The following is a 24,007-nucleotide window of genomic DNA, read 5'->3' as shown; positions in this document are numbered from 1 at the left end:
ACTCTTCTTGCACAGTGCCAGCTTCATTGCTATTCATTAGCTTGCCTAACTGATTCTGAGCTGCATGGAAACACACAGGAGAGTGCCTGTCTTCACAAGCAGAGGAGAAGGTGTGTAGGGTATTGATGGTAGATAGGCAGGAAAAAAAGACAGGGCATGAGCCAATTGTCTGCTTTGCTGTGTGACCTTCTGCTTCCATTTTTGCATGCTTCATAGCCTTTATCAGCTGCATAAAGATGGTAGAATTGTGTAGAGCAACCACAGAACAGCCAATACATGGCACTGATCAGATGTGTTCAGGAAGGGTCATCCTGCCAGCAACTACAGAGAGCACTTGGCCAGCAGCAAGAGGGGCTTGTTGAATACTGATGTTTCCCTGGAAATTCTGCAGGACAAAATCACTTTGAGACTAAAAAGCATGGAAGGCATTTTTCAATCATCTGCCAAGCTTTCAAAAAGTGAACGCACGTAGAACAATAATATCTGAGGAGCATAGCAGGGAAGCAACTCTGATTGCAAATGTCACCTCTGTCAGTGTTTTAGATGTCAGACAGTGTCTGAGATAATTGCATGAGGTTGGCAATATGACATGGGACCTATGGGGGAGCAGTCCCTTCTTGGGTGGCAGCTGGAGCCCGAGAACATCTCAGATATCACCAGACACCTGTATTTTGGTGACCTGAAATTCTCCTAGTTTAACAGAGGGCTTGGGAATAGGAGGGTCAGGTATTTTGCTGCATCACTTTTAGTGTGCTGTGTTCTCGCTGATGTTTTGGGGGTGATCTTGCAATTGTGTCCTTCTAGACTCAGTTTGGTTGATTAGTGCCAAAGCACCCGTTTTGTGTGGAGTCACCTGCACCCCTCCAGGTCTGATCCATTCCACATAGGAGTTGTGCCCATCTATGCAGGGAGAGAACTGCCTGGGAGGCTCTGAGACCCTGATGCCACCCACAGGAGACAGTCTCGTCTTGATGAGGAAAGGCTAGGGTAGTTGTGCAGGGGAAATGACAGAATATGATGGGTATTTCTGAACTGTTAGAGTCCAGAAGGCACACACTTGCTTGATGATTCTAACATCCAGAGTATTTTTGCAGGGAGTAGTTAGACTGCAGCAGAGCTAACCAGTTGCTATGGTTTAGAGTGTTATCTCAGGGTACTTTGGCCCAAGAAGCATACGTGTGTTTATTTGGACTTCCTGCTCTGAAATTCCTTTTCCCATGAAGCAGAAAAGAGTGATGGTGCACAGTGATGTAGCTCTTCATTTGGGACAATAACTAGAATCAGTGTTGGGCAGGGTTAAAACCAGTTAGTTTATTTAGGACTGTCAGTGTTACAATCACCTGTTTTGCAAGGTGTCTGGGACAGCGAAGTTGTAGAAATGGTACTTCCACTTTACTGACCTTGAGCCAAAGGGCCTTTTTTTCCTAAATTGAAAAACTTTCTGTGCTAGTGTTTGCATTGGGGGAACTCTCCCTTAGTTTCTCAAATGTAAAAATCTTAAACCCTTCTAAAACTCATGTTCAGAAAAAGCACTGGTGTTTGAAAAGATGTTACTTGTTCTTTGGGCACTCATCATGAGCTGTGGCTTGTCAGACAGCCCTTTTGCCAGCTAATGGTTGGAACCACTCTGTCCTCCATTTTAGCATGTGTGACTTGAGAGAAGGGTACGGAGATGCAACATCTAGAAAAGTGGCCCTTGTGTTTTCTAAGGCCCCTGTTTTGCAGCTATTTAGTCTGCTCTGGTCTTGCATGAGAATGAAGTAGATGAACCCCGGAGCCAGCTGTTCACCATGTTCAGCACTGGGAGAGACTGCAGCTAATCTCCTCTCCTTCTCCAGCTGTGACAATGAGATAACTTATTTATTTTAAAATTTCTGACCATGAAAATCAAACACTGTGCCAGCTCGTTCTCTGGGTGACCAGTGGTGAGATGCTAATAATTCGTAACAAATGTATAACTCCAGTTCCGCTAAAATTCTAGGGTTGTTTTGCTACTTCACAGATAATATTCAGAAATCTGCGCAAACAGAAGGCATAAAAGTAAAGCACCCTCCTTTATGTGTAATACATTTGAAAAACTTTGACAATTCCTGGTCCTTAATAGGTGTAAATTATCTTACACTATAGGAAGGAGTTGATGTAATCGTATTTATTTAACCAATTAATTTCTAAATTGCAAACATCCTCAATGATTGATGCCAAGATCCTAACACGCTCTTTCTGTACAGGACCATTTTGACCTCAATTAAAATGTAAATACCTCTGGAATAAAATGTAATAGCTGTTATGCTCAAGGAGGTAATTTTTAAGGGGAATTTAAACGGAAGAATGCAATTATTTTTTAAAAGTTTTTGTGGCCAGAACACCTGGCCAGTAATCCTGCTCTTGGGAATCTTTAATAGGGACAACAGGTCAAAAGGCTACTTTGCAAATATCCACATCTAGTGTCCTTCCCTAGGACTCCTGAGTTTAGGCAAACTTTTAAATTGACTCAAGATTGTTTTGAGTACACCAACATCCCTGTAGTGTAAGGAACTTAATATCTGTAGGGAATTAAGCAATCTGTGCAATGCAAATGGGAATGATATTCAGGAGGTGATTAATAAATGACATGTCTTTCGGTATAAGTCTGCATGTCAAATTATCTTTCGCTCTGTGTTTCAGTGAACTGTTTATTCAGGGATATAATGGATTTCATCACTCAGACATCAAATCTAGACTGGCTGTTTTCCTGGAAGGTAGAAACCAAAACTAGTTTAACCAGCCGTTGTGTGGAGTCCCTTGCTAGTATTTATGGCCTCTTTTTTAGCAGGAAATTAGAACCAGTGGGTGATTGTTTTTGTTCCTTCTGGCCTTAAAAGTCTCAGGGAGGAATCATCAGCTGAAATAAATTTTCATGGTTCTACTAGTGTTGCTGCAACAGGGTGCTTGAGCTGAGGAGCTGTCTCACTTGAGCCCGGGTAGCTCTGAGTATGGGTGTGTATATAAATATGCAGGAGCTACTCCTTGTCTCTATTTTGCCTGCAGTTTCCCCATTAAGCTATCTGCAAAAGAATTACATTTAACTTTTCACAACCTTAAGCAGCTTCCTAACAGCTGCTGTTTAAAAAAGAGATTTCTTTTCTCTTCTCTCTTCTCTTCTCTTCTCTTCTCTTCTCTTCTCTTCTCTTCTCTTCTCTTCTCTTCAATTTCCCTTTTGCAAAATAGATGGTATTTAGACCTGGACCAGTGACAGGTTTAAGATCTGGTATCTGTCTTGTGAAGGCAGGATTGAGGGAATTGCTTTATATCAGTTGAGAACTGGCAGTCTTTCTTTCCCCAGTGCCCACTTGTTGCTCCCATTGCTCCTTTCATTCCTTTTCCTGCATTTTGTCCCCTGCTAAGCGACTGACCAGAAACTCAGTGGTGGTGGGAGTGTTTTCGCAATCCCTCTGCTTTTGCCCCATGCCTTTTTCTTTAGATATACTATTCCTGTTGGAGGTCTCTGGGGAGAACATATAGCCACAATATGATGTAAAAGTGTATTGTACCTAAGGGAATATTAAACCATGGAAAAACTGGACAATAAAAGTAGCAGGCAAAGTATAGATTTCCTTCTATTTTTCAGTTTGGTTTGTAAATGGTGTCATGTATTTATTGATAGCTGAAATAACATCAGAGATGCAAAGCAAAAGGACTTACTGATAGGGCTGATGCAAAAAAACAGGCACATCTGTGACTGTCTCAGGAAAAGCATAACATAATTCTTCAGTTACATTCTGCTTTCTGGATAGAGAGTAGTAAAATATGCATCTGTACTAATGAAGTTAGCACTGTTGGTCTAAAAGAAATGAGAACTTCTCATTTAACAAACCTACAGCCATTGTGGGAGAAATACATGGGAAGAGCCAACCAGGCAGTGTGTTCCATGCCTTGCTATCTAAAGAAAAGTCTATCAAAGGATGATATATGCAGTTAAATATAAATACCTCATGTACCTCCTGCATGGCTTAGAGAAGATTTTCTTCTGTAAGACCTGGAGAGCTGTGCCTAATGATAATTATGGTAGTTTTATTTATAACAAATCCAGCCATTTCTTCATAAATAAATTGTGGTTAAGCACAAACATACTAATGAATTCTGGTGGAATTTTACAGTAGATACAAAGAAGCTAAGAAAAACTGCCATTGTTTTCTGTACTATCTACCAGATTGTCAAAAATGTCAAAAACATTTTAAAAATCAGCCAAAAATTTCTCTGGAGTGATGGAAGATGTGTTTGCTCAATAACTTTGGAAAATGAGCTCACATTTACTTAAGTGTGGATCTACAGGGCCAAGCTCTGGGGATTCTGGAGAAGCATATGGGAGGGAGCTGAGCGTCTGTCTTCTGCTTCAGAGAGGTATTGGCAAGTAACTAATTTGAAAGCTCAGGACCTCAGTTTTAAAAGTTGTGGCCAAATAGCCTTTATGTGCACACATATTAAGTACTGGAAAGTGAAGAAAGGAAACCAGAGAGAACACACTGGGGAAAAAAAAGTCTTCTTTAAATTGTTTCAGTATGTTAGAGATGCTTTCTGACCTTAAACCCCCTGCAAGCAGACAGGGCTAGCTTGCTGCTAAGCAGTATAATTACATTTCTGTCACTAGCATGCGTTCATTTGAAAGCACAACTTCATCAGAAAGAGATTTGGTATGGTATAAAAAAGAGGCTAATTGGCTTATGGCTGTAGGTTGAGAGGTCAGTATTAGATTAAAGTTAAGAGCATCAGCAAGCCGTTAGACTGAACTGATGTGCCCTGGTGGTGTGTTTAATTCAGCCAAATGGGAGAAGCATCTTAGGAGTAGGAGACAATATAGGAAGGGCTATCATCCAAAACCTTATAGGAACATGTGGAACATACAGGGTCCTTAAAAGCTACATCAGGAGTCTAGTATAGTAGTTCCCGTCATAGCTGTTACTGACTCCAAACTGCAACAACTATAGGATTGTATACCACAAAGTAAAAATGGGGACAGGCTTACTTAAAACAAGCAAATCCTCATGTTCCTTTTGCTCCAAGAGAAAGGGAACCCTATCAAGAGCACTGACATTGGCGTGTCCAGCAGAAATAGGGAAAGGCAAAGAAGAGGATGGGACATGGAGCTTGCCTGGTTCCTGTGTTAGCACAGAAGGAGAGGATAGATTAACTACTTTTTAAAAAAGAAAAAGCAACAGGCGTCTGCACATACTCTGTTTGCAAGTGGGAGACAACTCTTATTTGCAGCTCTGTGGCATGAGAAAACACAATACATGCTTGGGGATGTGCAGATGTAGGGGGCTACCTTTGCCCAGCTTTACTAAAGTCTTAAGCCTTGTACATGTTCACACACAAGCACAGATCCACTCTTATGTTCTTATCCAGCCAGCAGTAAAACTATCTGGTCATTCAGTAATCATTCCATGTTATTTAGAAACCCTGTAATCGATCAGTACCTGTTTGAGTGCTTCCACGGATAGATATTGGATTCTAAAGGCCTGTGCATATCAGCTGCCTTGCACAAAGATGGTCAGGCTATTTGCAATTGTGATAGTTCGGCTGTATTATACTTTTAGGTGAGATTAGTTCACCAGTTCCCTGCCAAGAAGAGAACCACATAAACAGAGGATTGTTTAGAAAGAAAAAAAGTTCCTCTTGACAGAGAAGTCATGTAAATGGGAAGAAACAGGAAACTAATCTTCCCTTGTTCGCTCTGAAAGAATGCATATCTCTGAGGAATGTTGTAATTATGGATTTAGGAAATCAGTCCAATTTGCCAGAGTGTGAATTTCAGAGTTCATTCAGTCAACCCTCTCAAGCATTTCTCTTTCAGAACAAAAAACACCAGGAGTTTAAATGTACCAAAAGAGATTAAAGGAGAGAAAAATCTACTGCCAAGCTTTGCTTTTGGTAAAGATCCTGCAAAGATACTTTGCAGATTGGTTTGGCTATGAGCCAGATGAGGTTTGTACATGGTAAAATAGAAATAAGTGGTAACTCATGTTTTTCCTGTGGGCATCTATTTTTCATACACTAATGATGGGAAGAGTTAGTGCTCCTGAGCAAGTATTTCCATCGTCAAGATTTTTGCTTATTCACTTTGAAGACTTCAGTAAACAGAAAAATGTCCCCTGCTGGGAATGCCACATTAGCATGTTCTTAGAGAGAAAAGAACCCCAAACCAAGTTCCTAACTATTCTGAAGCAAGCCTGGGCTGGAACAGATCCATAAGCAGAGCGGAGCCGGGGAGAGCACTAGGTGTGAATACAAGGCACAGCGAGGCTTGGGAAGATGAATGAAATAGCCCATGGTGAGCATCGCTGAGGAGTTCCAGTGTGGCCTGGAGAAGGGCTTTCAAAGGCAGGTCATGAGCTCTCACCAACCTGCTTAGAAGTGAAACAGCAGCAGAGAAGAGACCTAAGAAGTCAATGTCAGTGAAGCTCAGGGCTGGGTTAAAACGAAAACAAAGAAATTAGCTTGCTGCTGCTTTGGCAATGAACGCAGGAGATTTTAAGTTAATTCCATTTCAGAGCTTACAGGCCTTTTAATTAAGGTAGTGATACAGGTGAGAACCTGGAGCTCTTTGATGACCAATCTTTCATGCAGCTATTTCCACAAGAAAAGTGCACATCTGAGGGGAATTGCCATATATCAGGAATAGGTATGGGCAGAGTAATGATGCATCTTGGTATAGGAGGACCCCTGTAGAAAGCTGTTAAAATAATCCAGAGCCAGTACCAAGTAACAGGAGATTCCTGCTTTGTTGCTCAGCCTCATAACTTGGAATTTGACCTAAGTGAGCAGAATGGAGTAGGGAGAGAACAAGAAAGAGGTTTCTGAGGCTCTTCCTCCATCTGCAGATCCTTCCTCCTGAAGAGTCTCCATTGGCTGTGTGGAGCTGACACAGGCTGGACCCAAGCAGTAAATCCTCCCGCCCCACTGGGGAGTAGATGTGCTGGAATTCCACTTCTCTGTGGAAAGGAAGATGGAGCTTCTGAATTCTCATTATGTATGTGACTGGGTATGGGAACATTTAATTGAGTGATTGGTTGGGTTAATTGGTATACCGGTTTAGCTCATTAGGGTTAACATTAGGGCTTTCCAAAACAAATGGGAAGGCGTCATGGTGGCTTCAGCTCACGTACATCCTGACAAACTGATGAAGTGTAATCCTGCGAGTTCATTTAACAGCAGTAGTGGAGACACAGCGACAGTGGTTTCATTCCTGCAGGCTCTTCCTCTTTACACATCTGCAGCTCTTGCAGTCCTGTAGTAAAGTAGTGCTTTAGTTCTCTGTTCCTGTCCCCACAATGGTGTCGAGCTCTGGCAGCATGTGGCTGTCGCTGTGGTCCCTTGCTGTGCTTTTGTAGCTGGAGAGGAGTTCCTGCAGACAGATCTTGTAGTACGAGTGAATGTCATGCACTTCTGCTAAGTTGGATTTTGGAATAATCATGTTTGATAGTAATCCTTCAGGCAGCCTCCTTGCTTAGCAGAAAGTCATGTGTTCCTCGTGTGGGCTTCCATGCTTCGAGATACAAACTAAAATAGAGTTGTGTAATGGTGACTTTTGTAGAAAGTTTATGAAGTGCTTGGCAATTGTATAAACCTTCTTAGACTTGAGAGACCAGAGAAATTATGTTGGGTCATATGAGGACCAGCTTCAGTGAACCTCAGTAGCGGTGCAGGTCACCTAATGTGCAGTATATAATGGGAGCCCTCACTTTCTTAAACTGGCGAGGACAATTTGCCATTTGCCACAGTAACACATTGTTCGTGTGTGTGTGTGACATAATGACAAAAGGCAGATAGATAAATGCTACTTCAAAATACACTGGGAAGATAAGGGTTGCCAGTTTGTCTTCAGTGCACTGTGTTATTGGACTTAGACAAAGCATCTACTGTGATAAGTAACATACTACTTTGTGCTCTGAAAGAGTTTGGCCAATTTCCCCGTCCTCATTCATCTTCAGTCTTGCCAAGTGCTGGAATGCTTCCAGAAAATATCTCCAGCCTGCCATTGTGGGACCAAGAGGTGTGAGAAATCTGGAAGCATATCAAAACTGTGTGGCTTATGTATTCAGAACAAGTCCTTGGTCCTTTGCTGATCCCTGGGATGAATAATATTCAGCAACTCTGGGGCCAGGGTTAGGTTAGAATTCAGAAGACGCCTCTGCAGTGATTGTGAGAAAGGGATTTCAGGGAGAAGCACAGACCCTCAGGACAGACTTCACACTGAAGTGAAGGAAAAAGAAATTATATCTTAAAAAGCAAGTAGGATAAAGTTACCTTTATCTATTTGTTAAGGAACTGTATTTTAGTTTTTTATGGATGGCATGCAATTATTTCTCTCTCCAAACAAAGGTTAATTTAATAGGGTTAGCCTGGCCCTATAGCTAATGAAGACATATGTACATGAACGTAATGTACATCTATGACATTCCCTGAACAAGTGGTGGAAGGGAGAAAAAGTATTGCAGGTGAATGCACCCTGATTTTGTTTATCAGCATGCCTGGAGCTGTTGTGGAATGTGGTTGAGGAAAATGAGTTAATTGTGGGTTAAAATAAAAATAAATGTTCTGATCTTCCCACTGGGAAAGTCCCCAAAGTGTCAGGCTACACCTACTCTGCTAAACAAGACCATGAACTGATCTGTGACCCCGAACACAAGTGGCACTGGCTGACTCGTACCAACACAGTCTCAGGCTTCCTTCCATTCTGGGAGATTTGTCTGAAATCCACAGTGACAGGAGCAGAGGGACGGGCTCCCTTCACTAATGGCATTCTGCAAGCGCAGCAGTGGTGGCTAATCAGACAGTAAAAGCTGATTTTTCAGAACAGAATTTAAGTGGCTGCATTTGTATGCTGGTGGGTATTGTGATTTAGTGTCAGTGCTGAGCTTTACCATCTTACAGATGCATCGTGGTGCCCTCTTTACTAAATCCTCCCACATCCTGAAACATCTGCAGGATTGCATGCCTGATGGTTCTCTTGGGCAGTTAGGAGCACTGTTGTTGCAGAGTATTACACTGTCTCCATTAAACCTCAATTTCTGTCTGGGCTTGTGCCTTCTCCAGCCAAGAAACATTGATATCCATGTTCTGGTCAGCTATGGAAGTGAAATCTGGTAAAGATTGTGTCAGATTCACTGAAGTAAAATGTGTGCAGAGCCTTTCATCTCTGAAGTAGGAAGTGTCATGTGTCCTGTGAAGTGGAGCCGTTGCCAGCAGGCAGTTTATCTGTTATGTAGCTCTGTGAGTTGGGTGAAGGTTGTATGAAGGATGTCCAATGCTGTGTTTAAAAAAATGTTTTTTGAAAATACTCTCTTCAGGTCTGACTTTGAAAGCAGAGTTTGTTCTTTACCTCTGCTATATACCTTCTCTCATCTGTGGCAGTATGAGTAGATTTTGGAGACGTGATGACTTCATCTGGTGAAGATGAATGACTTCCCTCAGGGGCTGCCTGACAGAAATTTGGAAGGAATCCCAATGCAGGAAATGTATTTGGATCTCTGTGTAGCATTGTTGAGTATGATCAGGACCATCCTGTATTCTGGGTAGATGAGATCTTGGGTGTTCTTTGCCCAGGAGGTGCTTGGAACTTGAAAGCAGCAGTCACTGCAAGAAGCCACCTGTCTGTGTGGAGACGAGTCTCAGTGCTGGGGAATGCACAGCAATGCTAATCAGAATCAGAGGGGAATTTCAGTTTGAAGGAGACTGTGGAGGTCTCTTCTCTGCCCTCCTGTTCAAAGCAGGGCCAACTTAGTTAGACAAGGTGTCACAGGGCTTTGCCTGGTTCCACAGCCTCTCTGGACCCAGTACAGTGTTTAGCCACTCACTGTCACCTTTGTTTTCCTTAAGGCCTGGCTGGAACTTCTGGAAGGATCTGACTCCATCTTCTCTATGATCCCCCATGATAAAATTGAAGAGAGCGATTATATTCCCCAATATCCCCCCAACTTAGCCTTCCCTCCCCTTGGCCTCTCCTTCTACATCAAGTTCTCCACCCCACAAACCATCTCAGTGGCTCTTTACTGAACTCTCTCCAATTCTTCAGCATCTCTTTTACATTGGGGTGCCAAAACTAGGCACCATGTCCAGGTGTGGTCTCACAAGTGCAGAGCAGAGGGCAGTAATCACTCCCCTCAACCTGCTGGCTGAAACGCAGCTGTCTGTGCAGTCAACTGGGTGAATTTTAACAGACGAGCTATATGGTTTTTTTCTTCTGGCTGCCATTTGGTGGTGGTGTCTGGACTTCTGAACAAGAGTTGGCAGGATTGTGTAAGCTGCGGAGAGAAGAATGGAGCCAGATGTGTCTCATCACACAGTATTGTCCTAGCTACTCATCACAAGCTAGCAGCTTCATTCAGGTTGCCCAGGAGCAATAAGCTCCTTGTGAGGAGCCCCAGTACAGCGGCAAGTTGGCTTTAAGAGTTGCCTTTGCCTTGATCCGTTCAAGTGCTACCGTAAGTTAGACTCCTCTGAATTGCCATTTGGAAGAGCTGATTGCATGGGGAGACTGGGAAGCTGAGTCTCCTGATTCACAAAGCTGAAGCTAGGTAGTGTGAGCATGCCCCAGGGAGCCACATTGCTACAGCTTTGTTGAAAGAGAGAAGAAAGACCACTTCCCCGCCATTGATGTGGTAATGGCCTCCAGAACACTGAAGTGTGGCTCTGTCAATGACGCACTGATTGCTATCTGAAAGTCAGTCTTCTGGGCCATGAATGGAGGCTATTTTGTTCTTCTTCAGTTCATAAATTAGTGCATCTGAGTAGCCAGTGCCTGTGAGCAAGAGAACAGCTCAAGTGGTGAGAAAGCACAGCTTTCTCATGCTTCTGTCTTTGTGCATTGGCTATGGGTGAGTGGCCTGCTGCTTTCACAAGAAACCCTGTTCAGGAGTGAGTGTGGGTAAAATTGGCATCTTTTATCCGACTGCCATCTATGTAGGATATCCAGAAGTCAGGATCCCCCTTCTCTCACAGAAAAGGCTGTGTGACCCTGGTCTGAGCTGGCAGTGAGGGTCCCAGCTACAATCTCATGCATAAAGGACTTCCCTTCAATGACATACTAATGGTGACATACTATTCCAGTATCTTTCCATATAGTAAACTAATGCTAACTTCAAAACAGAAATCTCAAGCACAAATAAAAAAATGTTACAGTGAAACTAACACAGTAGGGTGTTCCAGGGAATCTTTAAACAAAGGTGTCTGCACAGTACCTGCAGCACCACAGTGAATTTAGAAATGCTGTTGGTGTCCTCCGCTGCTTACAGTGGTTTTGTCCTTTCAAAGTCCAGGTTTCTTTTCCCCCTTTTGAAGCTGCTGGCTCTAAATATTCTGCTTGACATTTTCTCTACACTAACGGGGGTTTTTTGTTTATTCTGGAAGCACTTGAGAACAGGGGAAATCGGCCAAGACATTCAAAAGTTAAATTAAAATCTGACTCTGCAAATAACCAGTGTCACTGGTGTGAATAATTTCACTCTCCGGTAAAAGATATTGAGGGAAAGCAGAGAATTGTATCAGACAGAAATGCAACTTAGCACACACAGATAAAGTAATCTAGTTGGCTATGGTGACTTCCAAAGAAGATACTGGATATTTGGATCCAAAATTATCGATAACAATGGAGGAATTGCTGATGCTATGGGTTAAGATCAGGACATTCCTAAGCTTGCTCTGCACTGGTTGTGAGCTTTGTAAAGTATTCAGCTGGGTGAGAACAGGATTTACGGGTAGGTAATCTGCAGCAGTCATTTTGGAAAGCTTTAATCATGGGTTTATTGTTGGTGTCAGGAGTTTTTGTGTGTGCCTATGGATTAAAGAACGTATGATATGTCTAGAATTCAGAGAGGGGTGTAAACAAGCCTCATGGTATATATAATCTTTTCCTGCTTGGAGGTGTCGCTGATGTTGATCAGAACAACTGTGCCAGTTCCCTCTTGAAAAGTGTTCATTTACTGAAAACAGAATACATGAAATGTCATCCCTAGTGAACCATTTGTCTGCATCTGTGCCCACATCTTCTTGGGCCAAAGTTTCCACATTCTTCCTTATTGCAAAGCTGTTGTGGTGGAAGCCTTTCCCCTTTATAGCAATGTTGGGTTTTTTCAGTAAAAAAAAAAAAGCAAGCTATTTTCTGTTTCAGAATGCAAGATGTAATATCTCTGGAGAGATTAACCTTCTTTCCAGAGTTATTTTTGTGGTTGAAAGAATAAATCTGTTATCATTAAACTAAAAAAAAAAAATATCTGCACCTCATTATTTCCAGAAATAAAGCTGACATAATGAGATTTATTAAGAATTGACTCTGGGTGAACTGAAGAGAGATCCAACCCCAAAGACTTTGTGTTCTAGAAAAAAGGCAGAAAGACAATAGGATGGACACAGGGGAAGCTAGAAGAGGGAATTGCTCTGTGATGTTAATAAGAAAGTATGTTCTTTTGGGGAAGGACTCTGAGAAGTGGTTTGGCAAACGCAGCAGGAGGAGTTATTCAGACCTCCTTCACGTGTTAGGTGCTTGGCTGAGCTCAGTTGCATGAGGCAGAGATGTGAGAGATGCACAAAGTATCAGGGCTGGCATGGCTGGGAGGAAAGATTCAGGAGGAAATGTGGAGAGCTAGAAGCATTACCATCATAGCTTATCCTTTTCTGCTCTGCCCCTTCCCTCTGTTCTGTCTCCTGCTTCTTTCCCGTAACTGAGCCCCTGTTTAGCTGCTGGACTCCTGACCCACTGACACTGGCTTCTTGCTGTGACACCAACCTCTTAGGAGCAGCAGTAAAAATATTCCTTCACATATCCGTGAGAAGAAATGTGGTTTGACATTTGGCAAAGTCACAAGGGTGCAGACTTAGTGCTGAGGCAGCAGGTTTTATGAGCAGGCTGGCTTGTTGTGTGTGCTACCTGGGATGCCAAATTTCTCTGTGCTTTTTCTTCCAAGCCTCTACCCCCTCCTGCACCTCTATGAGGTGGGTCATTCTTTTTTTCTTTTTTGCTTTCTTCTTTCCTTCCCTTTTACCTTGGGGCCATCAATAGGTTTGTTTCCTGATCTCTGTGCAGGGTGTCTGCTTTGAAGACAACTTCTCACCTTTTAGTTACTGAAAGAATGTGAGGAATGAGGCCCCATGGCCCCAGCCTGCCACCCAGCCAGGCTGTGTTTGTACACGCAGTGGAGAGAGAGCAAGGTGCCTGCAGTCCCTGGGAGCAGACTCTGACCCTGCAAGCACTACTTGGTGGGCGGCAAAGGAGAGGTGGCAGTGGCATGTGCGGAGGGTGGAGATGGGCTTTAAGTGGGTATCTGAGCATTTCACTACATTGAAAAATACTTGTTGGTAGTGCCAGCAGCAATATAGCCATATAGCTACAGGTCCTGATCCACCGTATAGAGTTTCAACTTGTTTTAGCAATTAAGTTTTCTTGACAATATTAACTTCTAAGGCAGATCCATGAGTAAATCAGTCTGGCAAGAGGAGTGAATTGCTTGCTGCTCTGGTTGCAGTGGCTCTGGGATATTTCCGAGTGCAGGTAGGTTGGCTGGGCAGGAGGAGAGGGTTATTCCCACCCCCACGTAGCTGTTGTGACTGTCGGTGTCACTGTGTTCGTATTTCCTCTTACAACTGCATCTGCCAAGAGGGTGAACAAGACAAAAGAGCTTTGGTGAATCCAGCTGTCACAGTGGAGACTGTTATGGGCCCTGTTTGTCTCCCCTGCTCCCTCATGCCAGGGTGGGCAGTGCACCATGCTCCAGCCACTCCGGCTCACAGCTGGATATTTGGGCTTAAACCACAGGTAGTCGTGAGTTTGTGCTTCTGCCCCCAGGCTCTGCAGTGTGCTGAGGCACTGGGTGCATGATCTCTTCTGTCAGAAAACAGCTGAGAATGGGGAATGTCCTGAACTGCCCTCCCTCTTTGCAGGTGCATGTAACACAGGCTCCTAAAGCAACACTTAAGATTGTTGTGTTTTCCTGAAGCAATAATCCAGTTGTCGTGTCCACAGAGGCCTTGAATACACACAATGGGAAGAATTTCTTGCACCCGACCCTAGTTCTTCACAGCTGGAGCGACTGCTCCAGGTTCCTTTTATGATCAGTGGGGATAAAGTAGGACTTTTAGAGCACATTTCACGCAACCTATTTCTGATGCAGCGTGACACCACCGACACGCTGGACCCCATCCGCAGTGCTGGCTGGGCTGGTGCGGGTTGCACAGGATGTCTGTCCACACAGTGTGCTGTTGCATGTTGCTGGAGGAGGGACCTGGTGCCCCTGTCTTCACGGTGGTGTGTGCAGATGGGCTATAGGCTGATGAGCAAGCCTTTTCCCTGCTGTGAACACCAAAGTCTATTGCTCAGGAAAGCTTTGCTGATGTGTCCTACCTGTAACCCATGTGTGACTGGCGATCCTAATTACCTGTGCAAATACTCCCAAGGCTGGAGGAGACCCCATGCTACTGTCTTACCTGGAGAGAGACTAAGCAATCCTATTGCGTATCCCAGGACATCAAGTCCCGGCATCACTTCAGGGCTATGTACAGGCACAAAATGGGACTAAACCAGTCCAAACTCTTACCCATTCCTTAATTACCAGCCTAACGAGCCCAAAGACCTTTACTGTCTAGTCAGCCCCTGGTTCTGATTTTGCTTAATATAATCAGTATCTGAGCCTAATAATATGCTAGTCAGCAGTCAGGCTAAATGGTATTCTTTTACCCTTGTTTCTCTGTGCTGCACCTGCAAAGTGCTATTTCCTGAACCAATAGCCATGCTGTCAAGAGGACCCAAGTACCCTGATGAGCTCTCGGTTAAAGTATGTGCTCTTCATCTCTTTGTAGAGAAGTGCAGCATTCACTGGGTTTGAACAACATCACTCCTGCAGTAGGAGGATTCTTGCTCCTTTCTGATCTTGTCCAGGAGCCCCTGGAAGATGCTGTCTCCTGAGAGGGGGTAGAAACGCCCATGATGGAAATTGCACTGAACAGTTGTCTTCCTTCACTCTTGATTCCCCTTTCAGAGCACAGTTGGAGAGAATCGATGGCTTCAAGGGCACCTGATACAGTTGCTAATCAGTTACTGTGATTTGAAGACAGCAGCAAGATGGGCCCAACACTGCAATTTGCCCAAGGAGATGCTACCTTATGGAGTGGCTGATGAGCTTCAAAAGCTTCAGATCCAAGAGAGGTAAATACTCTGTTTCGTGCTTTTTCAATGTAGATTACTTATCTTACAAGGACTACATATTTGCTTAAAATAATCTGCCATAATGCTTGCTTGGGGAAATAGTTTTGCAAAAGCTTCCTCCATTTACTCAGATCACATCTTGGCCATGTACATGCTGCATTTGCTTTTCATAAGCCTGGAAATGTCTGTGGAAAGTACATTTTAAACTCATTGCTGAGTACTTAGAAGCTATGTGAGATTGCTTCATGCTGCAGAGGGGTCTTCAGACTCCCTCTGCCAGATCAACAGTGCGAATGAAATGATGTGGGTAGGATCTGAATATATGTCTATTTTACTGAGCTGATTACATGTCTGTCAAAATTTTCGATATACTCTGCATCCCCCACTGTACTATAATCTGATTCAATGCCTTTTAGGAGACTTATGACCAAGAAAATAATTTTAAAGTTCCTTAAATTTTTCTAACTGTATTTAATTTTCTTCCTCCTTTGACAGGTTATAAGCCATTTTTCATCGCAGTCTGTAATTTCTGTCTCATCCAAAGCTTTCAGAAGTAATGGGAATTTTTGACATTTGGGGTCAGGTCCCAGAGGAGTCGCATTAATTGAATTTGGGATAAAACCAGACTCTCTGACACAAATTTACCTAGCGAGCTTAAGAAGCCTTTAGCAGCCCCCTATAATTAGTCTCTGTCCCCTTTTCTTCCTCTAATGCAATCCCAATAACACAGTGCCATGGTTCCTCTTCTGCTTTGGGACCCCCATGTTGTGTGCAGCAGATTAACTGCAGTAGCTGCAGTTCCTCCCCTGATGGGAGCTTCATCCTGTTGTATGATCTGAAACAAGAGTACAAAGGCAGAGGTACAAAAAAAAAAGAATTGAAAAATCCTTATATTAAGAAGGGTTCTTACAAGTCCTTGATTTTAAGCACACAGAACTGTGCACATAGCCCCAGTCAAGGATCTCTGGGAACCTGCTGGTGTAGGAGGAGCAGAGGGGAAGGATGGAGGGAAGAAGGTGGCCAGGTTCCATGCTGTGTGTAGACAAAGCTGTGTAAAGGTGAAAAGAGGCTCGAAATTTAGGAAGGCACATATAGCCACCTAAGCTGTTAGGAGCTGTCTGATCCCCAAAGCAAACTAGATCTGGAGGAGTACCAGGGCTTTGTAGTTCTGTTTCTGGGTATTCTGTGCTGTGTCTCCTTAAGAAAATCGCCCAAGATCATCCTTTTCATGCAACAGTATCCCAGGCAGTTGCTCAGCTATGTTGTATGGAGGAAGAAAGGCTGTATTTGAAAAAATGACTCAATGTAAATGATTTCCTCAGCCCCAGTAATTCACTTTTATACTCACGTGAGTGGTGGTGTATCTGCTATGCTTCAGTGACTCTGTCCACAAGAAGTTTAAGCAAGTTATTCAGAGATAGCTGTGTTTGGCACCTTTTTTTAAACCTTTTTTTTTCCTGCAGAAAGGCCTGCACATATGCAGGCTACTGCAAGTCTTGAGGAACTGCAGACCTTGCAGATGATACTACCTGAGGGTCCTGTTAGGATCTCACCCAGGACTGCACAGAAGATCTGGAACCTTGGGCTGGGTGAGGTCTGGCTGGTAGTCCCATCAACACAGCCCGGTAGCCTCTGTGCCCATGCAAGTTTGTGAGCCAAACTCTTGCAATGCTGCAGGCTACCACAGTCCTTGGGTTCAGAGTAGTTATGCAGCTACCTTGCTGGCCTGCTACAATCAAGCAGCATTTTCTCCGCTCATTCATGTGCAGGAATTCATCTAGTTGGATTCTGTGCACAGTTATCCCTGAATGCTCAGTGCAAATGCAGGAGAGCTCTGGGCTGTCTGGCTGGAGTACAGTATAGCTCAAAGCCTTGCTGTCATTTGGGAAGCAATGATATGTTTCCACATGCTGAAAGCTTTTGTCAAAAACAGAAGAGAGGAAGCAGTGATAATTTTAGGGTTCCTTAGGACTCTTCCATTGTTGTACACATCGGTCACCTTATTCAAGGGTGTTGTGCTTGACTGGACTTGGCACCATTTGACTGATGCCTTTCTTACTCTCACTGGTGAAATGTATTGGGGGGAGGTTTTTGGCATGGAGATTGATATTTCTAGTTCAGAAGCCAGGTGAGATTAGAGGAAAGTTTGTGGGAAAATTTGACCACTCCCGAGAGGTAACTATTTACAACTTTGTGCAGGCTGGTAGCCCGTATCTTTAGCATCCTGCAAACATAGCCCTTGAAGCCTGTAATAGGAGGGAGTAACTTCCCATATGGAGCTGAACTTCTCAGTATATATGTTGTAATCTGAATCTGATTTGAAATGGACTGTGGTCCAGGAGGAGTTGATGATGCCATCATACATTGCCTGTTTGGGGAGATATAAAGGCAGCAGGAAGTCAATGATCACTGCTCCCTGGGTAGCAAGTTGGGCGCTTTCAGCGCCATGCACTTGGCGTGAGAAGCAGAGGCAGGGTACCTCTTGGCATCGCTGTTGCATGAGTCTGCACACCCATGCTCATCTGCTACCTCGTGTGGTCTGGGGCTTTCTCCTGTTACTGCAGAACATGCAGTTGTATGCAGATGATTTGGGTGCTTCCTTTTACCTTATGATCTTAGTGCAGGACTTTCCTTCTGGTGTCATATGTCAGAATTATGAACTCCAGCTAACAGTTAGGATCTGTCACTGGCTGCCTGGTTAGTGCTGACACCTTACTAGGGTATAAGGAGACCATTTTAAGAAGACCAAGCCTGAGACTGAGCGAGGTTACCTGCTCTAACAGGTTTATCATCAGGTTTGTTGTCTTTAACACTGCAGCAAATTTCCCTCTCCTGGAAGAGGTGTTTATGCAAAAACTGCAGCTTTCATAACAAAAGATCATATTTTTGGAGCATAGATTGGACTAACTTGAATTATGTAGAAGGTGAAAGAGAACACAGTGTATTATTATTTTTTAATGCTAATGATTTTGGGAGGGTCTCACAGATGGCTTTGAGCAGTTCATGTGCTGAGCTTCATGGATCTGATCTTTCTCCTTGTGCAGATCTACCCTGGTTCATGTTCAAGACCCATGTAACCTCAGCAAATATGACACAGATGTAATCATCCTCAAAACACTGTCAGCAAAGGCCCACTTCTTCAAATGGTATATGGCTTTCTTGGAGCACAGGAAACTCTTGTCTGTCTAGGACATGCTTAACTCTGATGCATTGCTGGAGCTGCCCTCCTCCTCCCTCCTGAAGCTGCACCAGCCACCAGTTAGGAGCCACAAGGTTTTTGCATGAGGTGTAATCCCTCAAAACACAAAGGGAGGTTAACAAGAGTGTGACTTAGCCACAGACTCTGTGCATCTAGAAAGATAAAAAAACATCACTACCTCTCTCTGCTCTGGGAATCCTGTGTCATGTATGGGTGGAGTGAAGGCATGCCGATTAGGATGTGCTCTGCCATTCATGAGGACTTGTGACAGATGAGTAAAACCCTTTGTGCCCCAGTTTACTCATCCAGTCACGATACCTGCTGTAGTAGCTGCTATAAAATCAGTGGAGCCATGGAACCTAATAAAACAGTCTGTCTGCCTCATTTATTGAGCTACCAAAGCAGCAGGTTCCCAGAGTGGGTGTTCACACTGTAGAGAACAAGGTGGTACCAGCATATAAACAACATCATCTCTGCCACTGGTCACACCACATACGGCTCCTGAACTCTGCAGGTGAGAATATTCCTGGAGACCTGAGACTGCACACCTTCATTAAATATTTTACACAAATATTGACTTCCCCATGCACACAAACCCTCAGAAAAGAGTGTTTGCACAGTGAAAGCTGCTATGCTACAAAATTAGTCACACAGTCAGTCCCCTAAACATAAGGTTAGTAAATAGTTTCTCAAATAGTAAACAATTTCAAGTCTCTATGGGAAAGAGAGTATCCAGAAATTTGTGATATGTCCAAAATAGCTGGATATTTTTTATTAGTTTCTTTCCTCTGATTGCATCATCTGGCTGAGACACCACAGCAATCTGCTGACCTTCCAGTTACAAGGCCATTTCAAGAGACTCTGCTGCATTTTGAAAAGAAAATGTGCTGTGTAAGATCCTGTTGTAGGAAATCAGTTAGCTCATTTCTGCAGGCATCTTCCAACATTCCCAGGGTATTAATACACAGATACTGAATTTCTCTGTGTAGTGCCATCTGAACCCCAAATGGAGGGAGTAGGACAAGCAAGGCACTCAGTCTGTGGGTTCAGCTGGCTGTCTTCCTCTAAATATAGAAGGTTTTGAAACTTTATCTTTTAACTTTTCTCATTTCATCACTGTGCAGTGTAGGACAAATATTCTTGTACAACTTATGTGGCCACGTTACAGGGAAGGGGATGGAGGAGAAGCAGCTGAATAGCATGAGGGAGGTCTGTGCAGCCTTCCCAAGTAATTGCACTGTAAAATGAGGCAGATTCACCCATTCCTAGCTGGTAGCAATCTTAGTGTGGAGCAGTCTGAGAGTCTCTTTCTGAGCCAGTTTCTGCTGTGGGGAAGTGTGAAGCTCCTGTTTGGACACAGCGCTGGTCAGAGCTCACTTCTCTTTTATGTATTACACCGTGGGAGCTAGCAGTCTTCCATGTTAACCTTGAGGGCAAAAAGCAGTAAATCTAAAATGTGTTATCTCTGAATATGGAAACAGCTGCCCAGCTTTGTCATCCAAGTTGCATCAATTCTGGGAAAGAGAGCTGAGCGTTGAGGACGGGGCTTGGGACTCTGACTCCAGCTCGTGTTTTGGTTTGGGTGTCCTCTGCAGTGGGTACACTGCATGTGTGTGGTGAGGTCTCAGACGCAGTGCCATTTCTGTTATAGGAATAAAAAGAGAGGATGAGTCAAGATGAAAGAGACTTGAGATTACAGGGAAAGCAGGGAAAGAGAGGGTAAGAGAAAGAGTTGCATGGCATGGGGAAATAGAGGGCCACAGTGGAATAAGGGGCTTAAGATGTCCTGATGTTCCTCCAATCTAGGATTTCCTCTCATTGCATGGCTTAAAGCTGTTGCATCTGATTCTGTGCAGGGTAGAAGAGGCCACAAAAGCAGATAATTATGAAGAGAGTAAGAAGAAGGACCATTACCAGCTTCCTATTCCACGGGCAAATATTCACTTCCTGCAGACGTGGGAGGAGACACTGCAGTGCTGGGAAAAGGTGCTGCAGGTGAGTGTTACTCTGGTATTTACTTTGCAGGGTCAGGGAGCAGAAACTCCATAGCAGGCTGGTACGCAGGGCTGTGTGTGGGCCACTGCCATCAAACGTCTCCCACCCCAGGTCAAGAACAGCTGCTTCCTTTAGGCTTGTCTGATGTGGGGAATGTGTTGGGAATTGCTGTGCCAGCAAAGGTCCCTGAAGGGGTAACTCAGGTGTGCTGCAAAAGTTACTTGTCTCTGTAGCAGTTTGCACACTAGCAAAGAGATGAAGTGGTTGTGTTCTGGACAGGGACTGTCCAGGCTACTTTCAAGCACAGACAGTCTCTAAGTGAAGAAGGCTTTTGTCTTGTGTTGCAGCCTGGGCAGGTTGTTGGCATTGACATGGAGTGGAGGCCTTCATTTGGCATGGTCGGGAAGCCCCGTGTCTCCCTCCTTCAAATCGCTCTGAATGATGAGGTGTTCCTGCTTGACTTGCCACGACTCCTCGAGCATGCTGAGACAGAGGGTGGGAAGGAGAAGCTTCCTCATTTCATCCAGATGCTCTATTCAGATGCAGCCATCACTAAACTAGGTAATATGCATCTCTTCTCCCTGCCTCAGGTCTTTACACAGCTTATTTTGTGTAATTCCTAGATCCTCTTGGGGTTGTCATTCTCTAAATCCACTTACCATGGAACCAGGTTTTGTAGCCCTGGGTATTCAAATACTGCCATGCCAGGAAGCAGGGTGACCAGTGTAACTGGGAATAATAGAAATGTCTCCCCATTTCAGGTCAGACCCAAGATGTCTGATTTAGCTTCCCCCCTTGGACTTGGGATTGTCTTAGTTCCATGCTAAACCCCGACTTGCACACAACCTGCAGTGCTCTAGGGAATTCTGCCATCCAGATCTTTCTGGATTTGCTGGCCCTGCCCCAAAGCCACTGTGCTGGACACCAGACCTCTCTGGCCCACCATACCTGGTTTTAGATTCTGTTTGGAGGCTTTTGGCAGGAGTTGTTAAACCCAGAGTTCAAGGGCAAATTCATAATTGTCTTTCACTGACCTAGCAGATTTTAAGCTGATCTTAAACTCAGCATTTCTCATCCACCTCTTCTCTCCCAGTCTTGATCCACAAAAATATCTCTTAGGGACAGGAGAGACGGGAGTCTGCCTTGTTCCCTATCTGAACAGTCTTTCCACCAATGTTTATAAATATATTGTCAGCATTTTGACTCTGAACTAGGAAAAGCTGTGGTGCATTAGCCATAATTTGAGTTTACCTACTTGTGTGATTTGGGCTTTTTTTTTTTTGCTCCAGGTTATGGGATGTCTGGAGACCTTAGCAGCCTTGCAGCCACTTGGCCTGCTTTAAAAGACACAGATAAGCAAGCGCAAGGTGTGGTGGACCTACTCACAGTAGACAAACAAGTAAGGATGAACACATGAAGATATGGAATATTGTGTCTCCTGCATGTGCTTGTAGATGACTGTCATGAATTCACAGTGCTGTCATTTTGTGTCCTGTATTGGCAGGGAGATGGCTAAAAGAGTAAATAGACCTTTTCTGCTTGTGGTTTTGAGGGTAATGTGATTCTGTAAAGAAAGAAAGAAGCATTTAGTTTTCATCAACTAAAAAGTTAGAGCCTGATACACTAATTACTTTTTTCATAGCCTCTATAAAAGCTATGAAAGAGCAATTGAAATGGAGACATAGCTCAATTCAGCTAGGACAGTTTCTGAGCACAAGTCATACTTGAACTCAGTAAGAGCAAATTCTTGCAGAAATTCTGATATTCCAAGATCATGCAGTATTGAGCAGATATTATGGAGTTAATGATTTGTAGAGAACTTGTAATGTTCACAGGTGGATTCAGCAGAGGAATTTCTGTTCAGCTGAAGTACAGCTGTCTCTGGATTTGCACAAAGCCGTTTTTAGCAGTTTTCAGAAATGCTAAGGACAACCATTTTAATGGGTAAAATTTACAGAGTGTGTTTAAGGCTGTGGGTTGGGGTGAACCCAGATCTTGGGGACTGATAGCTTGACCTGGGAAGTGCTGCAGGGTCTGAAGTACCTGCCAACAGCTATTGCCTCAGTTTAATCTCAGAAATGGCAACTGCAGAAAGGCCGTTGCCCACTGTGTTACAGGAATACCTTTTCTCACTGGAATTTGAAGGAGAATGGTGCTGAACTGCCAGTGCTATTCTTTTAGTGAGTTGGTGTCCAACAGCCTCCAGCATGGCTGAGCACCCTGCAAACCTCTGCAAAGTCACAGTCACAGCCCCACTGCCCTGATGCAGTGCTGTACAACAATGCACTTTTTTTCCTTCCCTGGCTATGAAACTAATTTCTTTCCAGCAAGTGTGTTTGTTAAACAAATAACCAGACGCCATATATATCTAATGCCATCCCAGCCCTTGTCTGAGACAACGGGATTCAATATGCCAGGCAAGAGATAAAAATGATAGGGTTGCTGCATGGCCCCACCCACTGGAATAGGAAGTGTAGAAATTGTTTTATAACCATGCGTTTTATATCTTTTTCTTTCCATCAGCTGCAGAAGAGCTCCATTGACTGGAAGAAGGGTGCCCAGAAAGTCGATGTACTGTGCCCAGAGCAGAGCAATGAGGATAGAGGGTTCAGGCAGCCAGAGAAAGGACTCAGCCTCTTGGTGCAACATGTGCTGGGGAAACCGCTAGATAAAACAGAGCAGCTGTCTAACTGGGAGAAACGGCCTCTCCGAGAGGAACAGATCCTCTATGCAGGTCTGCTCACTGATTCCGTGGCAAGGTGCTACAGATTGTCCATTACAGGCTGTGTTTGTCTGTTCTCTGTCACCAGGAAAATCCTTAAGTAGCAAACGAAGAAAATGGCTTTGCACATTAGTTCCTGTTCAGAAAAGCCAGCACATGTTATGTTTGTCCTTTTGCGGACATGGCTTTAATGGTCGAAGTTTAAACTGTCCAGTGATTCATTATTTCCCTTATGAAAGAATTCCTGTGCTTTGCAGATTTTGTCTGTTGAAACATCACCTCAGTGGAAACTCCTGTCCGTAACTGAAAGGAAGAAAGTCCACTTCCTTCTGCCTCATTTCACAGCCTTTCTGGGAAACAAGTGCTGTGGTCATTTGTCATAGTGAAGTGCTTGTTAGAGCAGGGTTAAAAATGGGTGGACATGGTGTCAGAAACTGCAGCACAGAATCGGTACCAGTGGAGTTTATTGCTGATTACCCCAGAGTCAGAAGTCTGGGTCTAAATCTTTTCCTGGGGCATCAAAGGACAGTCTACTGAAGCAAACCAGCCCTTTGTTAAATTCAACTATCCTTGAAGCTGACACAGTTCCCACAAAAGTTAATCGCTAGGACTTGTAAAACTGGCTTGGAGACTTAGACAGTTCCCGTTGCAAGGAACAGAAGCCGCATGGCAGTGCATGTGGGCAGGTGATTGCAAACAACTCAGTTATTACTTTTTAAGATATTGCATCTAAAGGAGAAGTTACCTTCCCATAGCTGAGATGCAGTAATAAACTGTGGGCAAGCCACTGCTCAGTAACAATGGAGAGTAAAATGTGTTGGCTGAAGCTGTCTTACATGCCGTGGTTTGGCATGGTTTGAACAGGCGCACTACAATTTGCATTACATTAGAGTCAGAGACAGCAGAGGGCCTGTCACTT

The 24,007-nt window shown here is 43.9% G+C and overlaps 1 protein-coding gene across 16 annotated transcripts in view; it reads left to right on the top strand.

Annotated features, from left to right (window-relative positions):
• EXD3 (exonuclease 3'-5' domain containing 3) overlaps positions 1-24,007 on the top strand; it is a 295,908-nt gene that overhangs the window by 122,961 nt on the left and 148,940 nt on the right. For all 16 annotated transcript variants that reach the window (XR_007509956.1, XM_049832285.1, XM_049832296.1 and 13 more), the window contains 5 exons: positions 15,006-15,172; positions 20,228-20,366; positions 20,714-20,927; positions 21,656-21,765; positions 22,890-23,100. Coding sequence is in view for 15 of the 16 variants with exons in the window: in XM_049832285.1 (XP_049688242.1) it covers positions 15,006-15,172; positions 20,228-20,366; positions 20,714-20,927; positions 21,656-21,765; positions 22,890-23,100 (841 nt within the window). In the remaining variant the exon portion in view is untranslated. The remainder of the gene's footprint in view (positions 1-15,005; positions 15,173-20,227; positions 20,367-20,713; positions 20,928-21,655; positions 21,766-22,889; positions 23,101-24,007) is intronic.

The sequence above is a fragment of the Accipiter gentilis genome, chromosome 29 (assembly GCF_929443795.1).
Source record: "Accipiter gentilis chromosome 29, bAccGen1.1, whole genome shotgun sequence".
Classification (NCBI taxonomy): domain Eukaryota; kingdom Metazoa; phylum Chordata; class Aves; order Accipitriformes; family Accipitridae; genus Astur; species Astur gentilis.
This window is presented reverse-complemented; position numbering and strand designations above follow the sequence as displayed.